At 35.5% G+C, this 25,668-nt stretch overlaps 4 protein-coding genes, 1 long non-coding RNA gene and 1 pseudogene across 9 annotated transcripts; 1 reads left to right on the plus strand and 5 right to left on the minus strand.

Moving 5' to 3' along the window:
• Window positions 1–53: 53 nt before the first annotated feature.
• LOC104780598 (fatty acyl-CoA reductase 6, chloroplastic-like) lies at window positions 54–3,789 on the plus strand (annotated as a pseudogene). Its single transcript, XR_015596306.1, has 8 exons — window positions 54–1,100; window positions 1,203–1,494; window positions 2,258–2,438; window positions 2,517–2,620; window positions 2,706–3,032; window positions 3,116–3,287; window positions 3,335–3,542; window positions 3,592–3,789. The product of XR_015596306.1 is annotated as a fatty acyl-CoA reductase 6, chloroplastic-like (transcript).
• A 929-nt stretch (window positions 3,790–4,718) lies between these two features.
• LOC147945973 (uncharacterized) lies at window positions 4,719–5,362 on the minus strand. The gene has a single exon (XM_087509614.1). It carries the CDS (start codon window positions 5,360–5,362, stop codon window positions 4,730–4,732), a length of 633 nt encoding a protein of 210 aa, XP_087365740.1. The 3' UTR covers window positions 4,719–4,729.
• A 394-nt stretch (window positions 5,363–5,756) lies between these two features.
• On the minus strand, window positions 5,757–6,997 carry LOC147945974 (uncharacterized). Its single transcript, XR_015596852.1, has 2 exons — window positions 6,572–6,997; window positions 5,757–6,457 (listed from the first exon to the last, which is right to left on the minus strand). It is a non-coding gene; the product is annotated as an uncharacterized LOC147945974 (long non-coding RNA).
• Window positions 6,998–10,597: 3,600 nt separating this feature from the next.
• LOC104780599 (chloroplastic lipocalin) lies at window positions 10,598–12,373 on the minus strand. Of its 2 annotated transcripts, none has more exons than XM_010505101.3 (5): window positions 12,207–12,373; window positions 11,811–11,997; window positions 11,466–11,726; window positions 11,086–11,376; window positions 10,598–10,994 (listed from the first exon to the last, which is right to left on the minus strand). In XM_010505101.3, the coding sequence occupies exons 1-5, from the start codon at window positions 12,284–12,286 to the stop codon at window positions 10,716–10,718; spliced, it is 1,098 nt and encodes a 365-aa protein (XP_010503403.1). In that variant the 5' UTR covers window positions 12,287–12,373; the 3' UTR covers window positions 10,598–10,715. The 2 variants fall into 2 exon arrangements, with proteins under 2 accessions (XP_010503403.1, XP_010503404.1); XM_010505102.3 differs by having other exon boundaries at window positions 11,811–11,994; window positions 12,207–12,368.
• Window positions 12,374–14,235: 1,862 nt separating this feature from the next.
• LOC104783883 (LOB domain-containing protein 27-like) lies at window positions 14,236–15,735 on the minus strand. The gene is made up of 2 exons (XM_010508985.2): window positions 14,643–15,735; window positions 14,236–14,539 (listed from the first exon to the last, which is right to left on the minus strand). The coding sequence occupies exons 1-2, from the start codon at window positions 15,551–15,553 to the stop codon at window positions 14,446–14,448; spliced, it is 1,005 nt and encodes a 334-aa protein (XP_010507287.2). The 5' UTR covers window positions 15,554–15,735; the 3' UTR covers window positions 14,236–14,445.
• A 568-nt stretch (window positions 15,736–16,303) lies between these two features.
• On the minus strand, window positions 16,304–23,567 carry LOC104780601 (uncharacterized). Of its 3 annotated transcripts, none has more exons than XM_087510346.1 (15): window positions 20,671–23,567; window positions 20,453–20,581; window positions 20,163–20,354; window positions 20,037–20,086; window positions 19,604–19,916; window positions 19,395–19,518; window positions 19,151–19,297; window positions 18,686–18,781; window positions 18,210–18,391; window positions 17,872–18,087; window positions 17,510–17,785; window positions 17,275–17,422; window positions 17,052–17,185; window positions 16,825–16,911; window positions 16,304–16,741 (listed from the first exon to the last, which is right to left on the minus strand). In XM_087510346.1, the coding sequence occupies exons 1-15, from the start codon at window positions 23,131–23,133 to the stop codon at window positions 16,655–16,657; spliced, it is 4,644 nt and encodes a 1,547-aa protein (XP_087366472.1). In that variant the 5' UTR covers window positions 23,134–23,567; the 3' UTR covers window positions 16,304–16,654. The 3 variants fall into 3 exon arrangements, with proteins under 3 accessions (XP_087366472.1, XP_087366471.1, XP_087366470.1); XM_087510345.1 differs by having other exon boundaries at window positions 19,118–19,297; XM_087510344.1 differs by having other exon boundaries at window positions 19,115–19,297.
• Window positions 23,568–25,668: the final 2,101 nt, after the last annotated feature.

Here is a 25,668-nt window from a genome sequence, read left to right on the forward strand (position 1 = left end):
TAAGCACGTGCGGAATAACAACACTGTAAGCTATTTTCATAGGAGAAGTAAAACTGCCGGCGGCGGATGAGAGACGCGGAGATGCTACGCCGCCGCCGCCGATCTGCAACTCTCGTTTCGGTGGTTGAATGTATTGATTCGTGTTGAGATTCTTCAGTTAATGTGATATATAAGCTATTTTGCTGAATGTGTGAAGAGATTATTAGATTAGTGTGACCTGTAGAAGGTTTCACTTAGTTATAAAAGCTAACGACTGGTTTAAATGTGTGGTTTTGTGAGAATTAGAGAGATGGGTTTTGTCTTTGTTGACGGTGGTGCTGTTAATGATACGAGTTGAATAAGAAAGCTTAAAGAAAGGAACATTGTTTGCCTTGCTTGATAAGACCTCAAGTATATAATCAGAAGACTGTTCGATATAATCAGAACACTGCAACTCTCGTTTTGGTGGTTGAATGTATTGATTCGTGTTGAGATTCTCCAGTTAGTGTGTTAGGAGATTAGATTAGTGTGATCTGTAGATGAAGCAGAAGATTTCACTTACATATGGAGCTAACGACTTGTTTAAATGTGTGGTTTTTGTGAGAATTAGTGAGAGGGTTTTGTCTTTGTTGATGGTGGATCATGGTGGTGTTAATGATACAAGTCGAATGAGAAAACCCTTTTGGCTTACTAATACTTTTGGTTTCTCTGTTGAGTGCTCCCATCTTCTTTTTAGTTTGTAACTCTTGGTTTCATCAGCATTGTAAAACTCTTTGATGCCTATGTTCTACAGAGTATTTGCTTCCTACCAGCCACTGATGCACGCAATCAATTCTGAGACATTCGATGTAGTTACCAATTCAACGCAGCCACGGTGGGATCCTATATTCGCTCTGTGAAGTTGGTTGGTTACTTGTATCTATTTATGATAAGAAAGCTTCGAGAAAGGAACATTGTTTGCCTTGCTTTTGGTTGGTTGATAAGACCTCAAGTATATAATCAGAAGATTGTTTGATATTAGATGATGTATATACACTCAGTCAGGTGTATAACCATCTGCACGGTTATCACATTAGTGTTGATGGGATGGGAGGCATGTCACATCTTTCCCTTTCCGAACTGTAAGTGATACCTTCCTTCAGAACACTCTTTAAATTGCTTTTGGAGCAGTACTAAAGATCAGAAAGTGATATTTGTTTTTGTGTGCTTTTGGCCATTTGAAGGGTTAATGCACTTGGGGATGCTACTGGTATAACTGTTACTTGGGATGTAGATGTTGACTCTGTTTTTGCTGGCTCTCTCCCAACCTCGCACCCTAATTTTGCTCCTCAGAGATATCTTGAGCTCTCAAGCAATTGGCAGGCCCCATCAATACCTGATGAAGAAGTTGAGTTATTCACTGGTATTCTTTCTGCGAGTAATCATTTTGTTGAGCGGATGGCCGTGAGGAAGTCTTGGATGCAACACAAACTCTTCAAATCTTCCAAAGTAGTGGCTCGGTTCTTTGTGGCAGTGGTAAGTTTAGCATAGTTGCAGTGAGGTTGGTTCTTTAAGGCTAGTCGTTTTAGGTCTTCTTGATTAGGGTTGGAATCAGTAACAACATTTAAACAAATTGATGCTGAATGTTTGTATAGCACTTGAGGAAGTCAGTCAATGTGAACAAATTGGTCTTGACAGGCAAACCTCATTGCTGCAACTTGAGATGACACAACAGTGCCTTGTTTTGTTCTGTTTAAATATCGCTTAGTTGTGAGAAAAAGAAATAGATTTCCAATGACAACAGGTTTTGTTGCATAAAAAATGAGCGCCTTTAATGTATATGTGTAGTCTAAACCTTTTAGCAGCTCAATGGATCCTTGTTGAATATCCTTCATTCAAATTTCATGTTCTATTGTGATTCTGCTCACACTTTAACCAAAATTCAAAATCCTCTATATGGTCTCAAAAATGTTATACAACCAAACCAAATATTTTAAAGACATCAAAACAATTTAATTAACATTTTTTTTTCTATTATTATTTTTAATGTAAAGACATCTCCCTCTAAAGATGAGGGAGGGAGATGGTCTAAGTAACTTTCCCTATATATACACTCCCACAAAAGCTTTGTAGTTTTTTCTTAAAATCTTTCCTTTCGTTAATTTATATTTATTGGTGGCTAAAAATGGCAACCAGTAATCTCCTCGCCACGAGCAACGCCGTCAAATTGAATGGTGTCAGCTTCTTCTCCTATTTTACCGGCAAACCTAACCGCTACTTGGCTCGTTGTTGGTCGCAGATTACTAGTACCCCTAGAGTCCAAACTTCGTGTTGTTATCGTCAGACGTCTTTGAAAGCTGCGACGTCGTCAATGAAACCTAAGGTAGAATCAGGTCCTAACAGTGACGGAATTGGAATCGTCCGTTTCTTAAGAGGAAAAAGCTATCTCGTTACTGGTGCAACAGGGTTTCCTGCCAAAGGTAAGTAAAAACTCTAAATTAGAATTATCTTCTTATCCAACTAAACTTATTTTCAGGGTTATAAATTGTTTGTTGCAGTGTTGATTGAGAAATTGTTGAGGGAAAGTCCTGAGATTGGGAAGATCTTCCTTCTGATGAGATCCAAGGATCAAGATTCAGCAAACAAGAGACTCTAGGATGAGGTTTGTTTTAAACGTTTTCATTCCCAACCATTTTAATTTTGGTTCCTTATCACATTTTTGTACCCTTTTTTCATTTTTCAAACAGATCATAAGCTCGGATCTGTTCAAGCTTCTGAAGCAGATGCACGGGAGCTCTTATGAAGCTTTCATGAAGACCAAGTTAATTCCAGTAATTGGAGACATTGGAGAAGACAATCTAGGGATCGAACCTTTAATAGCAGACATGATTGATTAGTGGGGAGATTGATGTCATTATCAGTTGTGGTGGTCGTACAACATTCGACGACAGGTGTGTTCCTCTGCGGAAACAGATACGACTCTGCCCTAAATGTCAATGCTCTTGGACCTGATAGGCTCTTAAGCTTCGGAAAAGAATGCAAAAATTTGAAACTTTTCCTCCATTTTTCAACTGGTATGAGTTTTTAATTGTTTTGGCCGAGTGTAAGAGGTTTTTGTAGAGAACTTTGAAAAACTTTTTTTTTTGGGGATATGTAGCTTACGTGACTGGCAAGAAAGAGGGGACAGTACTAGAGACTCCTCTCTGTATCGGAGAAAACATAACTTCTGACTTGAACATCGAATCAGAGCTAAAACTAGCTTTCGAAGCTGTAAAAAAGTTCCATGGCTGCGAAGAAAACAAGAAACTGAAAGAACTCGGCTTTGAAAGGTGACAATGCACGTGAAATAATATGTCTGTTATGTTATGAGAAACAGAGCTCAACACTATGGGTGGGAAAACAGTTACACATTCACAAAAGCCATAGGGGAGACTATAATTAACAGCAATCGAGGAGATTTTCCTGTACTGATCATAAGGCCTAGTATTATCGAAAGCTCTTACAAGGAGCCTTCCCCTGGCTGGATCCAAGGATTAAGGTTTAAAAATTGTTTTTTTACAAGGAACTATAATAGATTAGCTTGTGTTTTTTTTAACTGAAAATTAATAAATATATATATAAAAAAAAAAACAGAATCCAATCATAGTGGCCTATGCCAAAGGCCAACTTGCTGACTTCTTGGGAGATTCTCAAGCTTTATTATACGTTATACCAGTTGACATGGTTGTGAACGCTGCAATAGCAGCCATGGCAAAGCATGGTTGTGGTGTCCCAGAGCTCAAAGTTTACAATGTCACTTCTTCATCTCATTCGAATCCCATGCGTTGGTGAATTGATGGACCTCTCTCATCAACATCTTTGTGACTCTCCACTGGAAGAAACAGTGATAGACTTAAAGCGTATGAGATTCCACAGTTCCTTAGAGAGTTTCACTTCCTCTTTATCAAACACAATAACAAAACAGGAAAGAGTGATTGACAACGAAGGAAGAGGATTGAGCATGAGAGGAAAGAGGAAGCTAAACTATTTTGTGTCATTGGCAAGAACATATGAGCCTTACACATTCTGTTGGTTTTGGTGATCCATTCAAAGCTCGACATGTTTCAAGTGATGATACTCATCAATTGTTGAGTATATTAAACCATCACCTTCCAATGACTGAATAACACCAAAAAAAAAAAAAAAAAAAAGCAAACTCATGAACTTTGCAGAGTAAAGAGAGATATATGTTTTAAGGAGAAAGAGGGTACTAGAGCTTGTTCTTTGAAATCTTCAATTGCTGAACCATTTCATCAATGTGTATCCCCTGTTCTCTTGCACTGCAGTGAACAAATAACAATAGTTAGGTGCTGCAACAGCCGCGAGCAAACTCAAACTCACGTGCCAGCAGGTTGCTTTAGAAACTCTAAACTCTAAGTTGTTATTTGGTAGATATAGTGAATTGTTTCTCCTCTCTGGTGATTTGAAGGTTGTTATAAAATCCAATTTTTTATATATATCATTAATCTCTACGTAAAAGTCCAAGTTTAAAAGATTTGTGTTGCATACCAAAATCAATCTTGTAATGAATTAATAGTGTGAAACCTCTAGATTAACTAAATTATCACTACTACAATTACACGTCTACAACCACAACAAAAAAAAATAATAACAAAATTTGAAACCCTAATTAGACTTTGGACACGCGGATTAACTAAATCCCTAATTACAACCATAACCAAAAAAAAATACATGTTTTGAAACCCTAACTAGACTCTGTTTCACTAATTTGTTACGTGTAAACAGGTTGGCGACAGAGAGGGCATGAGTTTTTTTGTCGATTCAACCACTGGATGACACATTCTTCATGAAAAAGATGGAAGCAATTAGGCATAGGGTAGATTCGATCAACCTCGCATCCCGACTCCAACAAATTCTCCAAACAAATCGCACAAGTCTTCGGTTCTTCTTCTTCTTCGCTCTCTTTGTCCACCAGATCTGTACTTGTAGATGGACCAGAGCTACAAGGCACGACGATGTATTCCTTGTGTGTCAATGTGATATAGACTGTAATGAATAAGGGTTGTTGTGGTGTCAAGTCAGAACATTGACTTCTGAGTTGTTGGGCTTTAACAAGAATCTGATCGGATATTTGTTTGGACATGAGACGATCGTGGAGTTCGCTGAGAACAAGTTGATAGATGTAGTTTGGTTCGAAGGTTTCGAACTTGAGATAGATGAGTGGGTCGGAAGGAGAAGAATCGTCTAGGTAAGATCTGAAACTCGTAACACTGTCATCGTTCTTGTCTATGATAAGTTCTTCGACTTTTCTGTCTCGTCTGATTATTACTTCGCTTAAGAACTTTAACAAGGGATGAGACCAACCCGATACATGAACATTGACGTCGACTGGTTTGGTTTCCATTATCATCGATCGGAGTGAATTTAGAGAAAGAGAGAGATGGATGAGACTTGAGAGTCGTAAAAGAGATTGGAATAAGAAAGAGAGAGAGTGAGAGAGATTGTTGTGAAAGATGAAATTGTGGAGAAGTGCGGTGTAATGTTATTATGTTTAAGGTTTAGCCCTATTTATATACTTAGCAATAAAGCAAAACTCTGATTATAATTTGTTTTAATGGGTCAATTTACATACAATTTCCTTTTTTTTTTTTCTTTCCCAATTTTCTTTTTTGCTTCTCCAAAATTGTTTTTTAACGCTCGTTTGTTGTGCTTGTATTTTTTTTTTATTTTTTTTTATTATTTTTTTTTAATATTGTGGAGAAGAGCGTTCGTTTCTTGTTTTTAATATTAATTAGGGATTTTTTTTTTAACATTATTATTTTTATTATTAATAACTCTCCAATATAGCAAAACGGGAAGCAATACACTGTGACTGGGAGATTCACACGGGCACAAAAGGGAAAAAGCAACAAGTAAAAAGAGATCTGAAGGGTATGGGTTGAACAACAACACGAGCCCACCTAGCTACTAGATCTGGCGTTTGCGAGGGAGACTTCTTTGAGGCTTCACCTCGGACTCGGAGCAAACGAATCCGCAACCCGTGTTAGAATCGATGACAAACCAAAGCCCGAAACTTCCTTCCCAGAATAGGAAGAGCTTTTAGACAGCTGCGCCCTGATTCCTCAAGTCTCCCTACCTAGCAACAAGAGAAAGCCACAACTAAAACCCTCGATTTCCGGCGACCACCGCCTCAGATCCGGTCCAGCGAAAGCTTTGTAACGGCGGTGCAGACGGATTGTGGCTCAATCAAACCGAAACCCCAAGACAAGCCTGCAAGATCTCAAGAGATCCGCCGCAACAAGCGGTGAAACCCACCGATCCACCTTCTGTCTTCCACAGCCGTCAAACCCAGAGAGCCAAGCCGAGAGAGAAGGAGGCTCTTCTCAACTCACCGGGAGAAGCCAAGATATGAGCACAAAGGGCAGATCTACCACGCCTCATCACCGCCGGAGAGAAAGGGATGTCGACCACCGTGCTTCACTCACTCAAGGATCACTTTCTGCAATTAAGCGCAGCACAATCATCTCATCTCCACCCTTAATTTGCTCGATTAGTTTCGATTCTCTCTGATCAAAAAAAAAAAAAAAGAATTAAACCGGATGTAAACCGATACCTTGAACCGGAGGATTTTAGTCAATAGTTGAGATTGAGAACGACGGCAAAATCTTTCTTCATCCCCACCCATCTCTACCAAATTCACTGAACCCTCAAAAAAAAGCTTTCAGATTATACCGACCCACATAAGTCAATATATATACCAGGCTTGACGACACCAATACAGTAAGTCTGATACATGAGATGTCAATGGAAGAGAGAAAGATGTTTGGGTTCGATATCAAAAGCATTGACTGGGAGCATTACATTGTCAACGTTCATCTTCCAGGTCTCAAAAAAGGAATTCCTTTCAGTGAAGACTTAAGTTGAAGAGAGTTATTTGATGATTATATATGAATTTAATTATACTGTATTCCGTTAATTTAATATTGTCAGTAGTCATGGGTTTAATAAGCTCTTGCAAGAGCAGTAATTAAGATATGGTTCGTTTTGGTTTTGAAATAATCGGGTGAGTGAAACCCAAGGACAAGAGTCTTGTTTAATTAATGTTTTTCTTCCAAGTTAGCTTTACTCTATGAGAATAATTAACTACTTAAAATAACTTTAGCATGCACCTTTTACCAAAAAAAAAAAAACCTTTGGCATGCATGCATGCTCTAAGTGCTTTGTTCACTCATCAGTGTATCAGCATTAACTATTATTAACTCTTTTAGTTTATGCACATTTTCTCCTATAATATCCATTGGATTATTTTATTATTAGTTATACATTTGCCCTTTTTCTCATATTACAAATTTCTTACCTAAACTATAGGTCCTATCACAATTGGGGACGTATATTTGAACAGTAAAGACCAATTTTTGGTGTGCTTATAAAGAAGAAACAAAGCGAACTACCAAACATAAGATTTTTTGTCCAAGAAGCTTTAACATATCCACCAAAAGGGCAAAGGTATAACAACAAAATCGATCATTCATTTCATTCCCCTCGAATGATATATTCTTTCACAAAATTAAAAGTCTATCGAGTATTAGTGGTTCGTTCACCTTAATTAAGCTTTGATTAGTCGTCTGATTGTGTCGAATATGTTCTGTTCATCACAGGAATTATCTGGTTACAATCCATCAACGTTACAAATCTGAACTTTAAAAGCGTAGAGGAGCACGCAGAAATAGTTAACATAATACTATACATAAATCTCTTGAGTGCCACACCGATAATGTTGGGTGCCCTAAACACAACCCCGGCTTACAGACTTTAGAGCAAATTCTTTTTTTTTTCCTCCTTATACTAAAGAAAAAATTATGGGACGGTTCATAGTATATTTATACTAAAAGTTTAAAAGATACTGAAATATGTTATGAAATAAGTGTAATTATCCATCACCACATGTGTCTTCCATGACACATATACTTTTGTTTGGTGTAACACTGGTTCACCACTTCACCACTTGTGCTTTACATTTGTACACTTGTCTTTGTTTTCTTGTGTAGTGCATAAGTGATCAGTCTTATCACTAGTATATATAGAAGTTATGTATATGAGAAGAATAAAAAGAAAAGAAGAGAAGTAATAATAAAAAGTGTTTTATACATAACAATACACATACGTAAATATTTATATACTATAGTATATATATGTATACATATATATATATATAATAATCTTATATACTTGCGATTATTTTTTATAACAAAATCTAATTTTTTGGACAAGGTTCTTTTTTCTTTTTTACAAAATTGAGCATTTTTTCATATACGTGTATCATTTACTCTTAGATAAAAATTTAAATGAATTTTAACTAAAAAAACCAAAAAAGCAAAAATTTGTGAGACCCCAAGCCGTCGCTTAGGTCACCTGCCCTCGGAACAATAGTACTAAATTGATTAAACAAGACATCTTTTATTTACAGTAAAACTTCTATAAATTAATACTTTTAAATTAATATTCGCTATAAATTAATAAAAAATTTCGGTTCCAAATTGGACTAGTGTAAAAAATAACACATTTCGATAAAATAATAAGATAATATTTTTTTTGATAATCTTATGTAAAAATATGGTCTCATCAATATCATAAATTAATAATCAAATAAATTATATATATATATATATATACATATATATCTAAGAAAATATAGTGAAATATGACTCTATTGTTGTTTGACTATTCTTGAATTTGCATTTTTGTTGGAACTCATCTCTAATCTTTTTCATTGTTGTATCTCAATCACATCCAAATATTGTAGAGAGTTTATATGCGATAATTGCTTATTTAGTAACTGGTTCTAAATGTACCACAATATCTTATTCGATTTTATCATTTCCATAAAAGATAGTAGTAGCAATTTCTTTAAAACTCTAAACTTTTAACATTTATCATTTTTACCTAGATAATTTAGTAAACAATTCAAATTCATCCAATTACGACAGCCAATATTTTAAATTAAGAAAATTCTCTAAAAATGTAAATGATAACAAAAGTATTTTATGTTGTAATATAAAATTTTCAAAATTATGAAAATGAGAAAATCTCTTCATAAATTAATAAAATATTAATTTATCGATAAATTAAAATCTCTATAAATTAATAAAATTGTATGATCACAACCTTATTAATTTATAGAGATTTTACTGTAAAAGTTTTTTTTTTTCAAATTTGCTCGAAACAATAAATTATAAAAAAAACCTACGTTTTCTATCCTTAAAACTGGTTATTCACAATTTAAAACATGCAGTTTCACCACTAGATCCGCTTGACCCCCCATCAACCTAACCCGTTAATTCCTAAGAGTATCCCCATTGCACAAAATAGAGTGGATGTGTTAAAAATTTAAAATAATTAAATTTTAACCTATAATATACGACGAGATAATTTATTTATAACTAAAAATAAATAAATTTGAAGTTGTAATTGTTTATTAATATTGTTTGCTTTCTTTAGTGTTTTTTTTTTGTCAACAAAGAATCAGCTCAAACGAACCAATTAGGAGGAAAATTGACTTTCTTTAGTGTTTAAGATTGTATAATTATATTTTGATTATTAATTATATGATTCAACTCGCGATAATTTTTTTTAAAATCTAATATTATTTTTTAAATCTAATATTAATTTAATCAACTTAATCAGATTTGTCTATTACTTTAATATTGACAATGTTAACAAAATAATGTAATGATGTTTTACCTGTATAGCATCGAGTTAATAATATTTTAACTTTTAAAAAATTTAAATTATTTAAAATAAAAAATCAAAGTAAACCAAATAAAAATTATGAATTTGAATGAGTTATAAATAAAGCTCCCTACTCATTAGTAATATATGTCCCTTGAAAAAATTGAATTATGATGCAGAAAAATCACAAATTTTATTAAGTAAATGCTTTCTATAATAATTTAAATTAACATAAATATAAGATCAAATAAAAGTGAAAGGAGAATTATATATTTATGTTTGAATTAGATACAAAGATTTATGAAAATTAGATAAATTTGGAAATGTTTTGGTTTCAATGATCTTCCATGTAATTAAGTATAACATAAATGTTATTTTGTCAAATGTATCTTAAAAATGTTAATATAGATTAATAGATAGTTAAAAGAAGTTGGGGAGTGTAAGTATGTGCTTTTAACAGATACAAATGGGCTATAATTTATAGAAAAGCCCATACCTGGCCCATTAAGTCAATGGACAAACAAAGCACGTGCGGAAACACTGTAAAACTATTTCCATCGGACAAGTAAAACTGCCGGCGGCGGATGAGAGATGCGGAGAAGCTACGCCGCCGCCGATCTGCGACTCTTGTTTTCGTGGTATTGATTCGTGTTGAGATTTGTCATTTAAGGTGATAAGCTATTTTGCCGAATGTGTGAACTGAAGAGATTATTAGATTAGTGTGACCTGTAGATAAATGAAGCAGAAGGTTTCACTTAGTTATGAAGCTAACGACTGGTTTAATTAAATGTATGGTATTGTGAGAATTAGAGAGTTGGTTTTGTCTTTGTTGAAGGTGGTTGTGTTAATGATACGAGTTGAATAAGAAAGCTTCAAGAAAGGAACATTGTTTTTTTTGCCTTACTTGTGGTTGGTTGATAAAGAACTCAAGTATATGATCAGAAGACTGTTAGAAGATTTATATACACTCAGTCAAGTGTATAACCATATACACAAGAATTTTAAAAGCTTCAACAGAAGTAGCTGGTCTACTTGAAATAGAGAGGGACAAGTTTCTTCAAGGTTTCAAACACACTTGTGAAGGGATCAAACTGGACTGACTTTCTTAATTCCAGATCTGGAAACTGGTTTGTCAGCGTTTTCTCCATACCTGGCATGGTCATCATGGCAGCTAGCTCACCATCAGACATCACTTCACAGTCCTGTGGTGTATCTTTGATTTTTTCCGGATCATAGCCAAACTGTGCCAAGTAGTTCTTGTTCTTGGCGATGAACTCAGGTCCTGGGTTAGGTGTCCTTGAGTATATCTAACATATCAAACACATTGAAGTTATTAATTATACAAGAGAATGCAAGAGATATCTCAAATCCTTTTAAGTTCTTTGTCTTTTGAATCACCTGAACAAAGCCCTTGTCTTTGGCGCCAGAAACTAGAGCGTAGTTGTCGTAGTCAGTGGCTATGACATCATAAGGCAACTTGGGGATGAAAGGAATAGTTGGAAATCGAAGGAAACACTTCTCTTTAATCATCTCTTGCTTTTCTAAGTCAGTCTCGCTTTTCTCCAGGTCTTCTGCTCCAATGCATTGAACTTTTCCTCTGATTCCTGTTATATACCCATCAGGGCTGCCGTGTACACAAAACGTATCTACCCGGATGGCTGGTTCCTTCATATCAAACGAGTATACCCCCTTGCAACAATTTTGGAAATTTAGAGTTTGTCAAGATTGCATTAGTTCACTATGGAGAGTGGTAATGTCTAGTTGAAGAAACAAACTACCTGGGTGCAGTGGCAGTCTTCTTGGCCTTGACCTGCAAAGCCACGCTTAAGAGAAGCTACTTCGAACCATCTTCCAGAGTATCTAACTGGGTCAAAGTTCTTAGCAGTCATGCCTCTCATCATCATCATCATCATTGTTTCCGGGTCACCACCATCAGATGGACTTTCAAGTGGAAGAGTCAGCTTGTTGTTTTCTTCCACAGCAGCACTGCCTAGTTGGCAAATGTTCTGATGACCAGACGAGAGATCCAACGCAACACCCTGCCAGAAGAAACTCAGAAGGTTAAAACAACTTGTTGGCTCTCCAATCAGACATGCTTAATTGCAATGTCGGCTCCAGCATACCTGGCCTGCCTGAGATAAAAGCAAAATAGCTGCCAACCCTGAAACTAGATGCTTTCTCAAAGCCAGGTTTCCAATTGGCTTCTCCAATGAACATTTTAAATCAAGAAACCCTGTGGAAGAAGTACAGTAGCACTTGACTGTGACAGAGCAATGAGATCTCCTGTCTATCCTGATCAGAGAACATCTTCTGTTTCATAAAAGAAACAACAAGGGATAACAGAAACCTGAGGTCAGTTAACCTTGAATTAATCTATCCATAACCGGAGACAGTTTCATTCCAGGATCTGATTCTGTAACTTTGTCCTAAAACTAACTAAAATGAAGCTCTATGCATTGATGATTACTTGAGGTTGATTGGAGAGTTAGTTGTTAGGGTTCAATATATAAAAATCCTACCTTGATGTCGTAGTAGCAGCAGGTGGAGAGAAGCCATGAGAAAAAACTGGTCTCGAGATGCTTATGCTACTATTTACCATTCTCTCTCTCTCAACTTGTTTCGGTCGCCACAGATTTTTGTGTCTTTTTTTTTTTGTTTTTTTTTTAATTTTATTTAAAATGTTGACAGGTTGGGAGCTTGATATTTTATGGGTGAATTAGGTGAGTGACAAAAAAAAAACTAACAAATAATATAACCATTAATTTGAAAAAATTAGATATTTAGGAGTAAGGGTAAAGTAAATTACTTTTTTGGGTTTTATAGTTTAGGAGTAATGGTGGATGGGTGACCGGCGGTGATGGTGTACGGTGGTCCGGCGGTAGTCCAGTGGTGGTCCGGTGGTGATCCAACGGTGATCCAGCGTGGTTCGGCAGTGTTCTGGTGGTGGTCCGATGAGGGTGGTCGGAGGTGGTGGTCGCCGGAAATAGTAGTCGTTGGAAGTGGTGGTGGTGGCCGCCGGAAGTGGTTGTAGGAGGTAAGGAGTGTGGTCTTAGGGGGTGGGGTTGGTGGTGGTAGGGGGTGAGAATGATGGTGGTAGGGGTTGGGGATGATGGTGGTGGTAAAGATAATATAGTATATATTACTCTTTCCGTTTCAAAATATAAGATGTTTTGGAGAAGTTTTTTGTTTCATAATATAGGATGTTTTCAAGTTTATATTATGCAGTATTGTTTCTGATTGGTTGAACTTGTTAAAAGTAAAGAATTCTTAAGCTTTAGTTAAAACATCGTATATTTTGAAACGGAGAAAATATATTTTATATAATGTATATTAGCTTTTTATCGTTAGAATAGTTAGTTGTTGAATTATAGTTTTTTTTTTGTTGGTTATAGAGTGCAATTATCATATTTTATTCCCGTGTCGTTTTCAACTTGCTGTAATGGGCCCTAACATAAATCAAGAACCCAATAGTAGTAACCAGTAATTATATAAATTTTATTTTTTTCCCGAAATGTTACAACATTTTATATATAAATTAAATCAAAACATTTTTGATAAATGTCAAAAAGAATATATATTTTTAAAAATAAGGGCTTTAGCCTTTTTAAACTTTTTCTTTTATGATTTTAAGGACTTAGAATGAATTTCATATGTGATTTTTTATTTTTATTCCAAAAAATTTGATCTAAATGATATTATAAGTTTTACATTTTTTAATATTTAACAAAATTCATTTCATAACGAAAATTAAAAGGAAAAATTGTGGGTAAAATTTTTTGCTAATATTTTAAGAAAAGAATAATTTAATACTTTTCAAACAAAAATTCAAAGGAAAATTAGATTTAATATATTTTTATAAATCATCAGTTAACATATCCTGAGATTTTAAGAGAAATTTAGGAATATTACAATTAGTAAAACCATATTTTAAATTTTGAACAAGATATTTTATTTTTATTATGATTATTATTATTATATGACAAATAAACTATTATTATTATTATTATATGACAAATAAATTATTATATTGTATGTGTATATAATGTAAAGAGAACAAATCTATGTACTAACTAACATGTATAGTGAATTATTTTACAAAATACAAACGAATTGTAATACCTGAAACCAAATTATCACTAACTCCACGCTAGAATTCTATAGAACCTCACCTACATAATTTTCTTAGGCTCATTAGAGAAAACTTCAGCGTATCATTTTTAATTTTATCATTAAAATGATTCTATCTATTAAATTTTTTTTTATCTATTTTATATTTGTTTTTTTGTAACAAACACATAATAATTGTTGGTAAATATGGTGTTACTACGGTAAAGAAAAAACCATTAAAAAAAAAATTTAATATATTTCCAATCTAAAAGTTTAGTCTTTCAGCCTCGACAGAAGAACGTATGTGATAAGCTCCTTCTCTTTGAAGGAGCCGCACTTATAATGTCTTCATTAGAAAGAAGATAATTATTATATTATTAAAAATTGATTAAAAAATTAAGAAAAAAATAGAGTAAAAAAAGGTTAAGTTGTAGTAAAATATTAAAATTAAATGAATAACTATATTAAAAGAGATCCAAAACAGATAGTTTATTATATGAAAAAAAATATAAATAGTAAAAAAAAAAAAAAGTATACGTCTCTGTCTAATAAAATAAGAAGAAAAGAAAATGTCACCAAAAGAATAACAAAACTTCGGAGACGACGTGGAAAAAAAAAACGTAAATAAAGATCATGAATTGATAAATCAATTCAATTCACACTGGTTAGACTGAAGCAAGTAGCTGCACTTCTCAATTCATTCTCTCCAATTTCATCAATCTGTTCCTTCAACGTTTCACCAGAGCTGCAACCACCACCAAACAATACTCATATTCAATCATTATATTTCTTATTAAATTTTCACACTTTTAAAATAAGAAAATGGAGAAGAAGAAACAATCACATACCTTGAGGCATACGCTTCTTTAGAATCCGCAAATGATTGCCTATCGTCGATGATTTCAAGAAACTGATGGATTTCGTCGTATTCATGAGCATCATCTTCTTCTTCTTGTTGCTGATGATTTGATGCCATTTGCAGATTAACGAGCTGTGATTGTATTCCCATTACACCGCTATCGCTCTTCATCTCGTGACAGCTCTCGTTTTGATTGTTGAACCCTCCTCCGTTGTTGTCGTTATACATAAATCGATTATGAACACCCCAAACATTATTATTGTTTGTCATAATCTCCTTGCCCGAATCCGTATTATAAGCAGGAGGACTATAGCCATTGTTATTGACCTCACTACAACTATAAGTGTAAGACATTTGGGGCTGTTGTGTTTCAGATACGGGCAACGGACTAAAGAATGGGGCTACCACATTGCTTTGGTTATTGTTAACGTTAAGTCCCATTCCTAAATCTAGCTGCGATGTTACATCATCCTGTTGCTGCTTATTATCAACACCAACACCAAGGTCATTAATCATAATCTGATTATGGTTTTGCTGGTTTTGACCATCGTTTTGAGAGCGATAGAGTTGTAGCTGTGAATTGACAGCTTTGAGTTCTTCTTCAGCGAGCCAAATCATGTATTGAAGCTGTTGCGTGACGCCGAGGCAACCGTGGACAGGGGAACGGTCACGGACATAAGACTGGAAGATGATAGATTTCATAGCTTCGGGTCTTTGAATTTCGTCGAGTCTTTCGAGGATTTTGACGATGCTTCTAACGCCGAATAGCCTGTGAACGTTTTGGAACAGTTTTGGCTGTTCAGCGGGGAAGTAAGGCGCGAGGGGGCAGTCCGCGGCGCAGCGTCTACGTTGGTATTTGCATGCGGCACAGGCCCCACTCGTGCCGCCTTTAAGAGTCATCAAAACAACGAGAGCGATCAAGAGGAGATCCAAAAACCTCTCCAGTGACCCTTTGTGGATGTGTTTACGTGGCTCATTCGATGGGAACAGAACAAGAAACTAGACAAAAAAGAAAGAGATGGAAGGATTTTGAAAGAGACGTGTGTGAGTTAGTGTTTGTGTGTCAATGGTTTTTGGTAATTGAGAAGGGAAGAAGGAGATGCAGTCTGGTATATAAGCCGGATTTTGCTGAAAGTAGAGACGACTCAGTAAAATACAGATTAATATTAAAATTAAAAACGTTTAACGATATTTTAGGGGGAGATTTTTTTATGATTTGTTTTTTTTTTCTAAGAATAGTTAATTTTGTTTTTACTTAATAGAAAAGCATAAAATCTTACTTGTTTTATTTCTTTTTTTAAGTTTTGGATTGGATCATTTTTTTGAATTTTGTCGTGATCATCTCACTATTACACAAATTTTTGGGTCAATTTATGTAGGTTTTAAATTGAATTAATTGTTTTCAGTCTTATCACATAGTTGAACCAGACAAAAATTTAAGTTATATTTGATCGAATTTTCATAAATTATTTCTTTCTTATATACATTTGTTTTTTTATCCGAATACTTCTATTTGAGTTGTTATGATGAAGTTAAATTCTCAATTATTCTTAATTCCTTTTATAAAATATAAACGTGTACGTTGAACAATGTAAAGAAACGTATGAATTTGTTTTTTTAACTTCGGACATAAAATGATAAAACACATTGTTGGAAAAAGAAGGAATTATCATTTTTTATTTTCTCGAAGGTCGTATAGATTTATATGAACATATAATGCTTTAATTTGACGATGATTTTGCCAAAGATTATACTATAAATGACATCTTCTAAAACCTCTTCCACTGAAAACACTATTGCTTAATCTTAAAGACAAAATCTTCTTCCCCATCCATCCTCTCTTAGAACGACTGGGATGAGTAAATCACACATTCCATTCCTCTCCAGTTTCCCATTATCAAAAAATAGTACTTACTTTCTTTGCAGTTTGTACTTGGGCGATCTCCAAAATTGTACCAACGTAACTCTCTACTTGCTGTTTTTTTTTCCTTTTTCTTTTTCTCAACGTTTCTTTTCGTAGAGAAGAACCTGTGGTTGCAAGTGTCCTCTCTCACACATAGAAAGTACATCACTCCAGCTACCGATAACCTGAAGATATTACATCAAATGAGGTGACATAATGTTTGACAAATGTATCTGCCTGCAAAGTCCGGTGTAAATGATAGTATTACCTTGACAGTTTGGTCATCGTACATGATCCACCGATCGTGCTCATGACTATATGTAAAGCAATGATAATGCTGTCCATAATAACAAACCTGGAGTTGCAGAAATAGCAACAACAACAAAAAAAGGCCGTGAGGGTAGGTTCAAAGCAATGAAAACACAAAGTACAGCCGGTTTCAAGTTTGGGACCATTTTCCTGGTAATATCACTGGGAAAAGGAAGAAATTCGTACCACGGAAACTAAGCTATATGTGCTCTTAGGGTCCAAACCACGGTACATGATGCTGATATCTATCTCTGTATTCAAGGCTGCAAGAGTAGCTGCTATGTCTTCTACAGTCTCACATGTGTTTTGCCACCCTAAAACTGCCAGTCCCAGAATAATTGGTATCAAGACACAAATATCAGTGATCTGAAAAGTTTACATCCATCAAAACACTAAATCCAAGTTTTACCTGTAGTAAAAACATGTGGTGGAGTGGTGAGAATATGGTGGATATGGTTCGGTTTCCCACACCCGCCAGCTTCGGGATCACAGGCTAGTTGATGGTTCATCTCGACAAGATTTAGAAGTTCCTCAAAAGATTTTTCAGCGCATGTAACCTATTAGACGTAAAGTGGGACAAAACCAGAGTGAATTATCTACTAATATGCATGAAAACGCAAGTCTAATGAACACTCATATGCTACCTTCATGGTGCGTAGGGCACTAGCATTGATGTTATGGAAAAAGGAAGTGTATTTCATGTGTCTGGACTCCAGACCACAGCTGTAGCAATTCAGTTGCTCAAAAATATCCATTCCAAACAGAGAATGGGCAATACATGTGCGATTGACACAGTCCCATGAACCCGTACTGTTGCTCTCAGCAGATTCTGTGTCAGACACGCTTGAGGTTTGTGCAAATGAGCGATGAAGGCAGTCGAAGATTACAGCCAATACTTCTGAAGCATCGTTCATCTGAGCCTGTACACCATATCACATTCAAGTTTAAGAACCTTATGAAAACAGAAAGTTTAGTCGTGTAAAACCAGAGATCAATTGCTCTTTACCTCTTGAAAAAAACTGCTATCTGGATACAAGTTACTCAAAGCAATCCTTAGAGATGAAGGAGCCACAGGTTCTTTTCTTGTTTGACTCGAAGCAGCGCTTAAAGCAGTAAAAATTTCATACAAAGAGCAAACAACACAGGGATCTCCCACGTGATGGTGCTCTAGTGTTGAACTCTGCAAGAACTCAGCGCGAAACATCCCCAAATTCCATAGAGACTAAGATCATAACCAAAAAAAAAAAAGAAAATCAACATATGGAAAACTTTTAAGCTGGAAAGTATAGACACTAATACCCAAGAAATCAAACAGTTTATGAGAAATCAAGTATCGAAGGTTACCTGTATGATAACATTTAAAAAGCAATTGTATTCGCCAACTTCATTCTGAAGACCAGTGCCAAATATGGCAACTCCGGTCGAACTCGGAGATTTCATTGTCACATCAGATAGAACCCCATCATTATTTACTTCCATAGGTGTCCTCAAATATGAAGTCGTATTTCTACCTCCTTGGTACACGTCTGGGTTTAAACAAAATTTTATGGTGTCAGATGCTTCATATCGAGGGGATTTATCACCCCAAAATTATCACAGAACAAATATGTTGAAAATTTTGAGAGAAAGGTAGAAGAAGGTGTCCATAATAAAATAAAATAAAAACAATTGTTTAAGACATCTATACAAATATGCCTACAAGTATCATATAAAAAAAGTGTCCTGAGATGGAGATAAGTGGTATATACTATAACCATTCTCCATACATATGACATAGTCAGCCAGACATAATATATAAACAAGGATGGTTGAAAACCTACCAAGGCTTTGACGTACTGCCCTTTTAAGGTCAGCTTGAAACCTTTCTTCTTCATCGTCTTCAGCTTGTAATTGTCTTAATGTCTTTGTTCCCGCATCTACATCACCAGGATAACATATTAAATGAAAGGTAAATGAAACTAGAGAAAAAGTGCTAGAAATTAGTGCAAATACTGTCATTCTTTGTTGACAGAAACGAAAAGTCAAGACACTTGTTACACATGCATATTTAAATTATTTCATTAGTTTCTACAGATAAAAGCAGTTTCATTAGTGCCTTAATGGTCTTCCCAGGAACATCTAATAAAAGTTTGAATTATCAGTAAGCTGATGAAAACAAAGCTAGATCCATATCAGATCATCTATCTACACGTCACGATTATTTATGCTTTAAAAACAATGACACAGAGAAGAATCAAAAAAAGTCTAACCACCATTGCTACGTAGAGTTTCAGATTGTCCCTCACTTTCGGTGCCTGACCTCTCAGATTTACAATTCTCGCTCCCAGAAGGTGTGACCTGATATTTTCCATCAACTAACTTGTTTGAAGCTTTTTGGCGTCTACCTCTCCGCCCGGTGCGTTGATCAGATTGCAGAACACCAGCGGGAATAGCTACGCCAACACAAAAAAAAAAAAAAAAAAAAACACAATGTAAGTGCTACAGAAAGGCAGTAGACACATAATTTCATAGTTGAAGATCAGAGCTAACCTTCTTGGGAATTTACATCCTGCATAGCAGAATCAGATATCAAACAATGATTTGTCGCTGTGATAACACCATTTATATTCACTTTGGCTAATTCCAAGTCGTTATGTATTCCATTCCTTTTCTCCTGGTAAAGCAAAGAAACCCAGAAATTAATTTCAAGTGATGATAAACAGAACCACAACTCCACAACCTTGTCACTCTATTGTTACCTGATTTATGGATATTCCGTGTTCTTGTAAATCTAAATCATCAACGAAATTTTCTATGCGATCATTATACACTTCCTCTGTCACATTTATCGACACAAAAGAGCTGTATTTCTTTTTCTGTTCTGCGATGTGCTTCTCCTTAGCTTCATTCTCAATTCTTCGTTGATACTCAAGAGTTTTTTCAAGCTTCCTCTCCTCTTCCTCTAGTTCTATACGGCGTCTATATTCCTCTTCCTCTTCATTTAAAGCTTCAACGGCTTCAGAAAAAACATCAGCCTCTGAATGATCACCAAAAGATGCAACAGAAGGGTGGCTGGAACAAGAAATCAGCAGGAACATCAACGGCAGATTATTCACCACCAACATTTATAAAACAAAGATTTTCCAAGTTACACCATCTTAACTAAAAACTATTTATAAAGCAGATCATCACCTGTGTTTAATTGAATCATCGTTGAAGCGTTGGTCGTTCCCAGTAGTAGCCTATAACAAAACATTAGAACTAGTTACAAATAGAGACAAGAAATAACTAAAAGGCAGACTACAGATAAGTTCAAACCTTTAAATCCTTTAGTTTTCTCGTGTCTTTAATCTTTTTCTTGTCCTTGGACTTTTCGAGCATGTGTTTTGAATTATCATTTCTTCCTCGAGTCTCCTTCGTAGAATCAAGAGCGAGCTCAACAAGTAAAGCTTCTCTTGCAGCATCAGACTTCTCAGTGGCATCTTTCTCTGCCAACGCCTCCAAATGTGCCTGGCAGAGAAAGTACCAAGGTCTAAAGAATTAGAACCTGAAAGAACACAGCATCCAAATGGAAGAAAAAGGAACAAGGTTTAAAGAGTTATCCTTACCCGCATGTAGGACTTCATTAAAGGTAACAATACTATCTGATAATCGTTGGAGGAAACTGGTCCAAGTCTTAGCTCTGATTGCTGCATCTCAGTGACAATTCGCATCATTTGCGCGTCGATCTTGCTAAGCTGCGATAGCACACGTGCAGGGTATTTTTAAAGCAGAAAGGCATTTATTAATTATCCCAGTAGTGTTGCGTAAAGATAGAAAAGGTTACCTCTGCAGACAACTGCTCTTTTTGTTTCTGGATCGCAATCTCTATAAAACTGTCAGCCTCATGTAAGGAATCCTTCATCCCCCATTCATAAGCTTCACCAGATTCCAGATCACGTAGCTGAGAACTCATGCTTCCATATGATTCTTCATATCCAAATTGATTGTAGTTAAGAGATTCTGCATCTTTCAATACGTTTGTTATGGCATCTAACTCAAACCTACTACTCATAAACACCAACCCATGGTCACTCTTATTTAGCTCTTCTCTTCGTTTCCTAAGCACAGTTTCATAGCTTTCATGCGTAAAGTCTGCTGAAGTCTCCCTCTTCCGGCTTTCTTCAAGACAAATGTCCACAACAGTTTGCAGTGCTCCCTCATAGCTTACGTGTTCGCATTTTCTCTCGCAAAGGTTCTGCAAGCGACTCAACTCCTTTTCAAGAATCTCCATGATCTCCAGCCCTTTGTTTGTTTTTTCTTCCATTGTGTGCATCCATGACACAATTTGCTCCCCGCTAGAGGGTCCTGTGAAGATCCATGAAAGAAATCCATCCGCACCAGAAGACACATTATCCCCATTAGCAATATCTCTGGAACTTGCTACAACTACATTATGCAATGCTGAGCCCATAAATTTCTCTTGTATGCACTCAGTGCCAAGCAATTTTTCATCCAGAAGAAGACATGAACCTTCAGCATCAAAAAGAATCTTCTCTGTAACTTCACGACCAAGGTCGCCAAAATTAATTTTATCATTGGGGTTACTTTGTTCAGAATATCGACTCAATCCACAGGCCTGAGATAAGTCATGCAGAAATCTCAGAATTTTCCCGAGTTGGGAAGCTTCCAGAAAACAGATGCATATGGGTGACTGGTTCAAGCTTCGATTTACGAATTGCGAAGCAGAGGGTATATTCTGGAGTTCATCCACGGTAAATTGTATCACCTTATCATGATGGCTGGCAGCTAAATATTTGTGTCTGATAAGTAGCTCAAAGGCTGCACGGATTTTCATAAGGAGCTTTGCGCGTTCAGGATCATCAGATATAGGCCATCCATCAGGAGGAGGAAATGCGATCGACAGCTTACACTCTTCAGACTCATTCTCATTACAACCGTTGCAAGCATCTCCAAGGCTTTCCTTCTCTGGTGAAGTATCATTCCATGCATCCTCGAAGCAGTCGTCACCATCTTCCATATTATCGCCAGGGTGAAAGTCATTAAACTCAGATTTTTGGATTCTCTGCTGACTGCGAAGCAATTCCACTGCAGCAGAGAGATCCAATGGTTTCCATGGGAAACTAAGAAGTATATCAATCCTATCAGTGGCGAGAATCTGAGGCAGAACCATTTGCATCTTAGGTACGACATTATCCATGTGCACCTGCACAATGTGCTGCATATGAGCTTCAGAATCCATGAACTTTTCACTACACCTGCAGCAAACCAAGAAACTCCAAGTCTTGTTGGCCTCACAAAAAGACAGTGCTTCACTTATAATCTCATTTGCTTGCCCATCCTTTGAAGCACTAAAGTGACTCTTAAGATCACTAACCTTAACTCTAAGCAATTCTTTCTTCATTTCTTCGCTCATAGAATCCCAGTACGACCTAACCCGATCCCTTCTGTCCGCTGTGGAGCCGTTTTTCCTAGCATTTCCATGCTTTCTCCTCTCCCCACTTCTCTGCCCTAATGTTTGATCTGATCCCTTTTTGTCAACATTCTCCGACGGGGAAGATTCTGAGTTCTGCTGTATCAACCTAGCTGCAGCTACCCTAACTTCAACCTCCTTCCTTAACTCTTCACGACTCTTGGTAGCTTTTTTAATCTCGTTAGGCCTCCTGGTCTGAACCAAGTTACTCTCAATAGGATCCTCAGCCATTCTCCTGATGGGAATCAACCGAAACTTGTCTTCACCTTTGCCCAGGTTACTCATCCAAGTGGACAACGAACCAATGTTAGACTTCTGTATGAGAGACCTGAGCTCATCCTGAACATGTGCAATACGAGCCTCAGGTGTCAATATCTTAAGCTGAGTCTCATCCTGAAGACTCTCTTTAGCAGGATCAATAGGATTCTCGATGGAGAGAGCACGTTGGCACTCTTGCACAACTTCGTCGTACTCTCTCTTGCCATCGTTGGCAGCGTCGTAAAGCAAGTTGGCATAGAAATGCCCAAACTCAATCGAATCGGGAGAGAGCTCAACAGCTTTCCTAGCAGATTCGATTGCGTTGCGGAGATGCTTGTGTTTGGTAGCAAGATCCTCGTATACGGAAGCAACCTTGACGTAGATAGTACCTTGAACACGGTGGGCTAGGGCAGAGTCGGGATGGCGAGAGCAGGAATCCTTGATGAGACGAATCGCCTTGTTGTAGCTCCCACGACCGAATGACTTGAGTGCCTTCTCGCATTCTAGCTTGATCACAGACGAATCCAACGGCGCCGGGCTTTTCTTCTTCTGACCCATCCACGATTCAGCTTAAAACCCCTAATTTAATCGGCATGAAGAATATATATACTCAGATATATATATATATATATATATATATATATATTGTATGTATACGCCCTCCCCACCAAATGCGCAAAGATGTTCAAATCGGAAATTAATTTACAGACGGCGTCGCCTCGGAGATTCCGGCAACGCAATACGGCGGAGAGAGTTGGTGAAGGGGAAAGAGATAGAGAGAGTAGAACAGGAGTCGTTGTTTGCTCTCTCTCTCTCTCGCTCGCTATGGAGCAGAAAAATCACTAAACCGAAGAAGGATTACACGACCGGTTCACTCATTTTAGTGTTAACCCATCCGTATTTATGGTTTAACCAGAGTGAGCGGAATCATCGGTTTGCGAACTGAACCGCTCTGTTCAATTGGATTTGGATCAAACAAAAAAATGATGTCTATGAAACTTAAGAAAACAAAATGTGTCCTTTAACCAATTGAGATTAATATAACAGTTATATTATAACTAGGACTCAGACCCGAGGAGGAAGAATTTCAAAAAAAAAGAATTTAATTTAATTTAATTTAAGCTTATATATTATAAATTTATTTGAAAGTAATAGAATAGTTTAAGAGTATGTGATCCTAAAAAAAGAGAAAATAATAAGTAGTACTAAAACTACACAAATGTTAAACATAAAGTATTAGTAAAAACACAACCATCAAAATGAAAACAAAAAATATTGTTCATAATATAAAATTATTTTGGCAAAAAGACATAACCCAAAAAAAATTATGTAGTGAAAAGTCATACTGAATCGAGGCAATCTTACCGAAGTATTGTTTAATGTATTATAAATATAATATATTTTGTAAATAATTATGATAAAGATTTGTAATTATTATAACAGTTATTAATATTTATATTATTAGTAAAAAACTATAATAAAAAATTGATTTTGAGAATATCGAATGAATGGTTGTAATGAGTAAATGTAACTTTCTAACAAAATAATTATAAAAATAAAATATATTTAATCTTTAGTGAAAATGTATCAAAGACAATTATAGTAAAATACATATTTGTGTTAAGATAAATAGACGCAACTCTAAATTATATTTTAAAACTGAAATTTTATATTGTTGTAATCATTTCTAAAATCTCTAGTTATATTACAGAATAACATTGGACGATTCTCGAACATCCCTTGAATTTCGACAAGATATGAAACTCATTGTAGAGAGACTTGGTGTGTTCATCATCGGAGGTTTTCACGGCGACGTGGAGAGTTTTGTCGTGTATTTTCTACTTGAAGAGGCTCACCAAACCGAATGAACCTTTTCCTAGAAACATTTCGAACTCCAAATCTAACACTACGATCGCAAATAAAAAGTTAATTTGGCTCTAAGCAAAACCTTGAGTGAAAGTGAAATCCGAGAGTTTGTAAATTGTAAGTAGCTTGGGGAGGAACTTATAACGATTCAATCCAAAATTTCTTTTTTATTTTCTGTTTTTTTTTTTGATAAAAAGTATTTTCCTTTTTTCACAGAATAGAAAAGTTGAGCTGCGGAAAAGAGGAAATAACAAATAAATACCGTTATGATTTTTTCTATGCCACCGGATTTCTCATAAAAAAATAAGTATATGTTTCTATTAAAGGTTTTTAATTTATTTATGATAAAGGATATATTCTACTAATCATCAAATTTTATCAAACAAAAATATAATAATAATAATAAATTTTATTAAAGGTTTTTTATACTATTCAACAAGATTTATCATTTTTTATATTTGTTTTGTTAAATGTTTTAAATTTATTGTTGATAAAAGATATATTCCACTGATCATCAAACTTTATATAAAAAAAACAAAGACTAACCACAATTAATTGAGCTTTTCCATTACTCTCTTGATAATTTGGGTATCTATTATCCTCATAAAGATAAAATCTGAATAGTCAAAATCTGGACAAAATCTGAATCAAAGTTGGGGATCTTAGTTTAGATACAAATAATGGTGGACCAAAAAACATATATATATATATATATATAGATAAAAATAAAAAAATCTATTATGCAAATAAAGAAATATTTAGTAGAATATTTTACTCTGTAATTTGTAATATGAAGAATTATTAATCTGAGATTTCTAAGTAACTTCAATCCCAATTTCCTTTTTTTATTTTCTGTTTTTTAATTTATTTACAAAGAAAAAAAGTAAATTTTGATAAAAGTATATTCTTTTTTTTTCACGGAATGGAAAAGTTAAACATGAGCACTGTAGAATCCGTTGAACATCCAGCCAAGTATCCTGCGCCAGCTGAATTTTGCACACCTTCTTGGTATAAGAGCGGAAACTGCATAACCAAGAAAAAGAAAGAAGTTAGGTACAAACTGTTTGACGGTGAGAAAGATTAAACTTGTTGTAATAATGCAATGAATAAGTTTACCTTTAGACAATACCGTGCAGAGACATCCTGGTCGAAGACACCAAGAGCAATAACATGAAGGGATGAGAAAAAGACAATATAAAGAGATAGAAACCAGTCGTTGTAGGCAGG

This window comes from Camelina sativa, chromosome 4 (genome assembly GCF_030686135.1).
Source record: "Camelina sativa cultivar CO46 ecotype springtype chromosome 4, ASM3068613v1".
Classification (NCBI taxonomy): domain Eukaryota; kingdom Viridiplantae; phylum Streptophyta; class Magnoliopsida; order Brassicales; family Brassicaceae; genus Camelina; species Camelina sativa.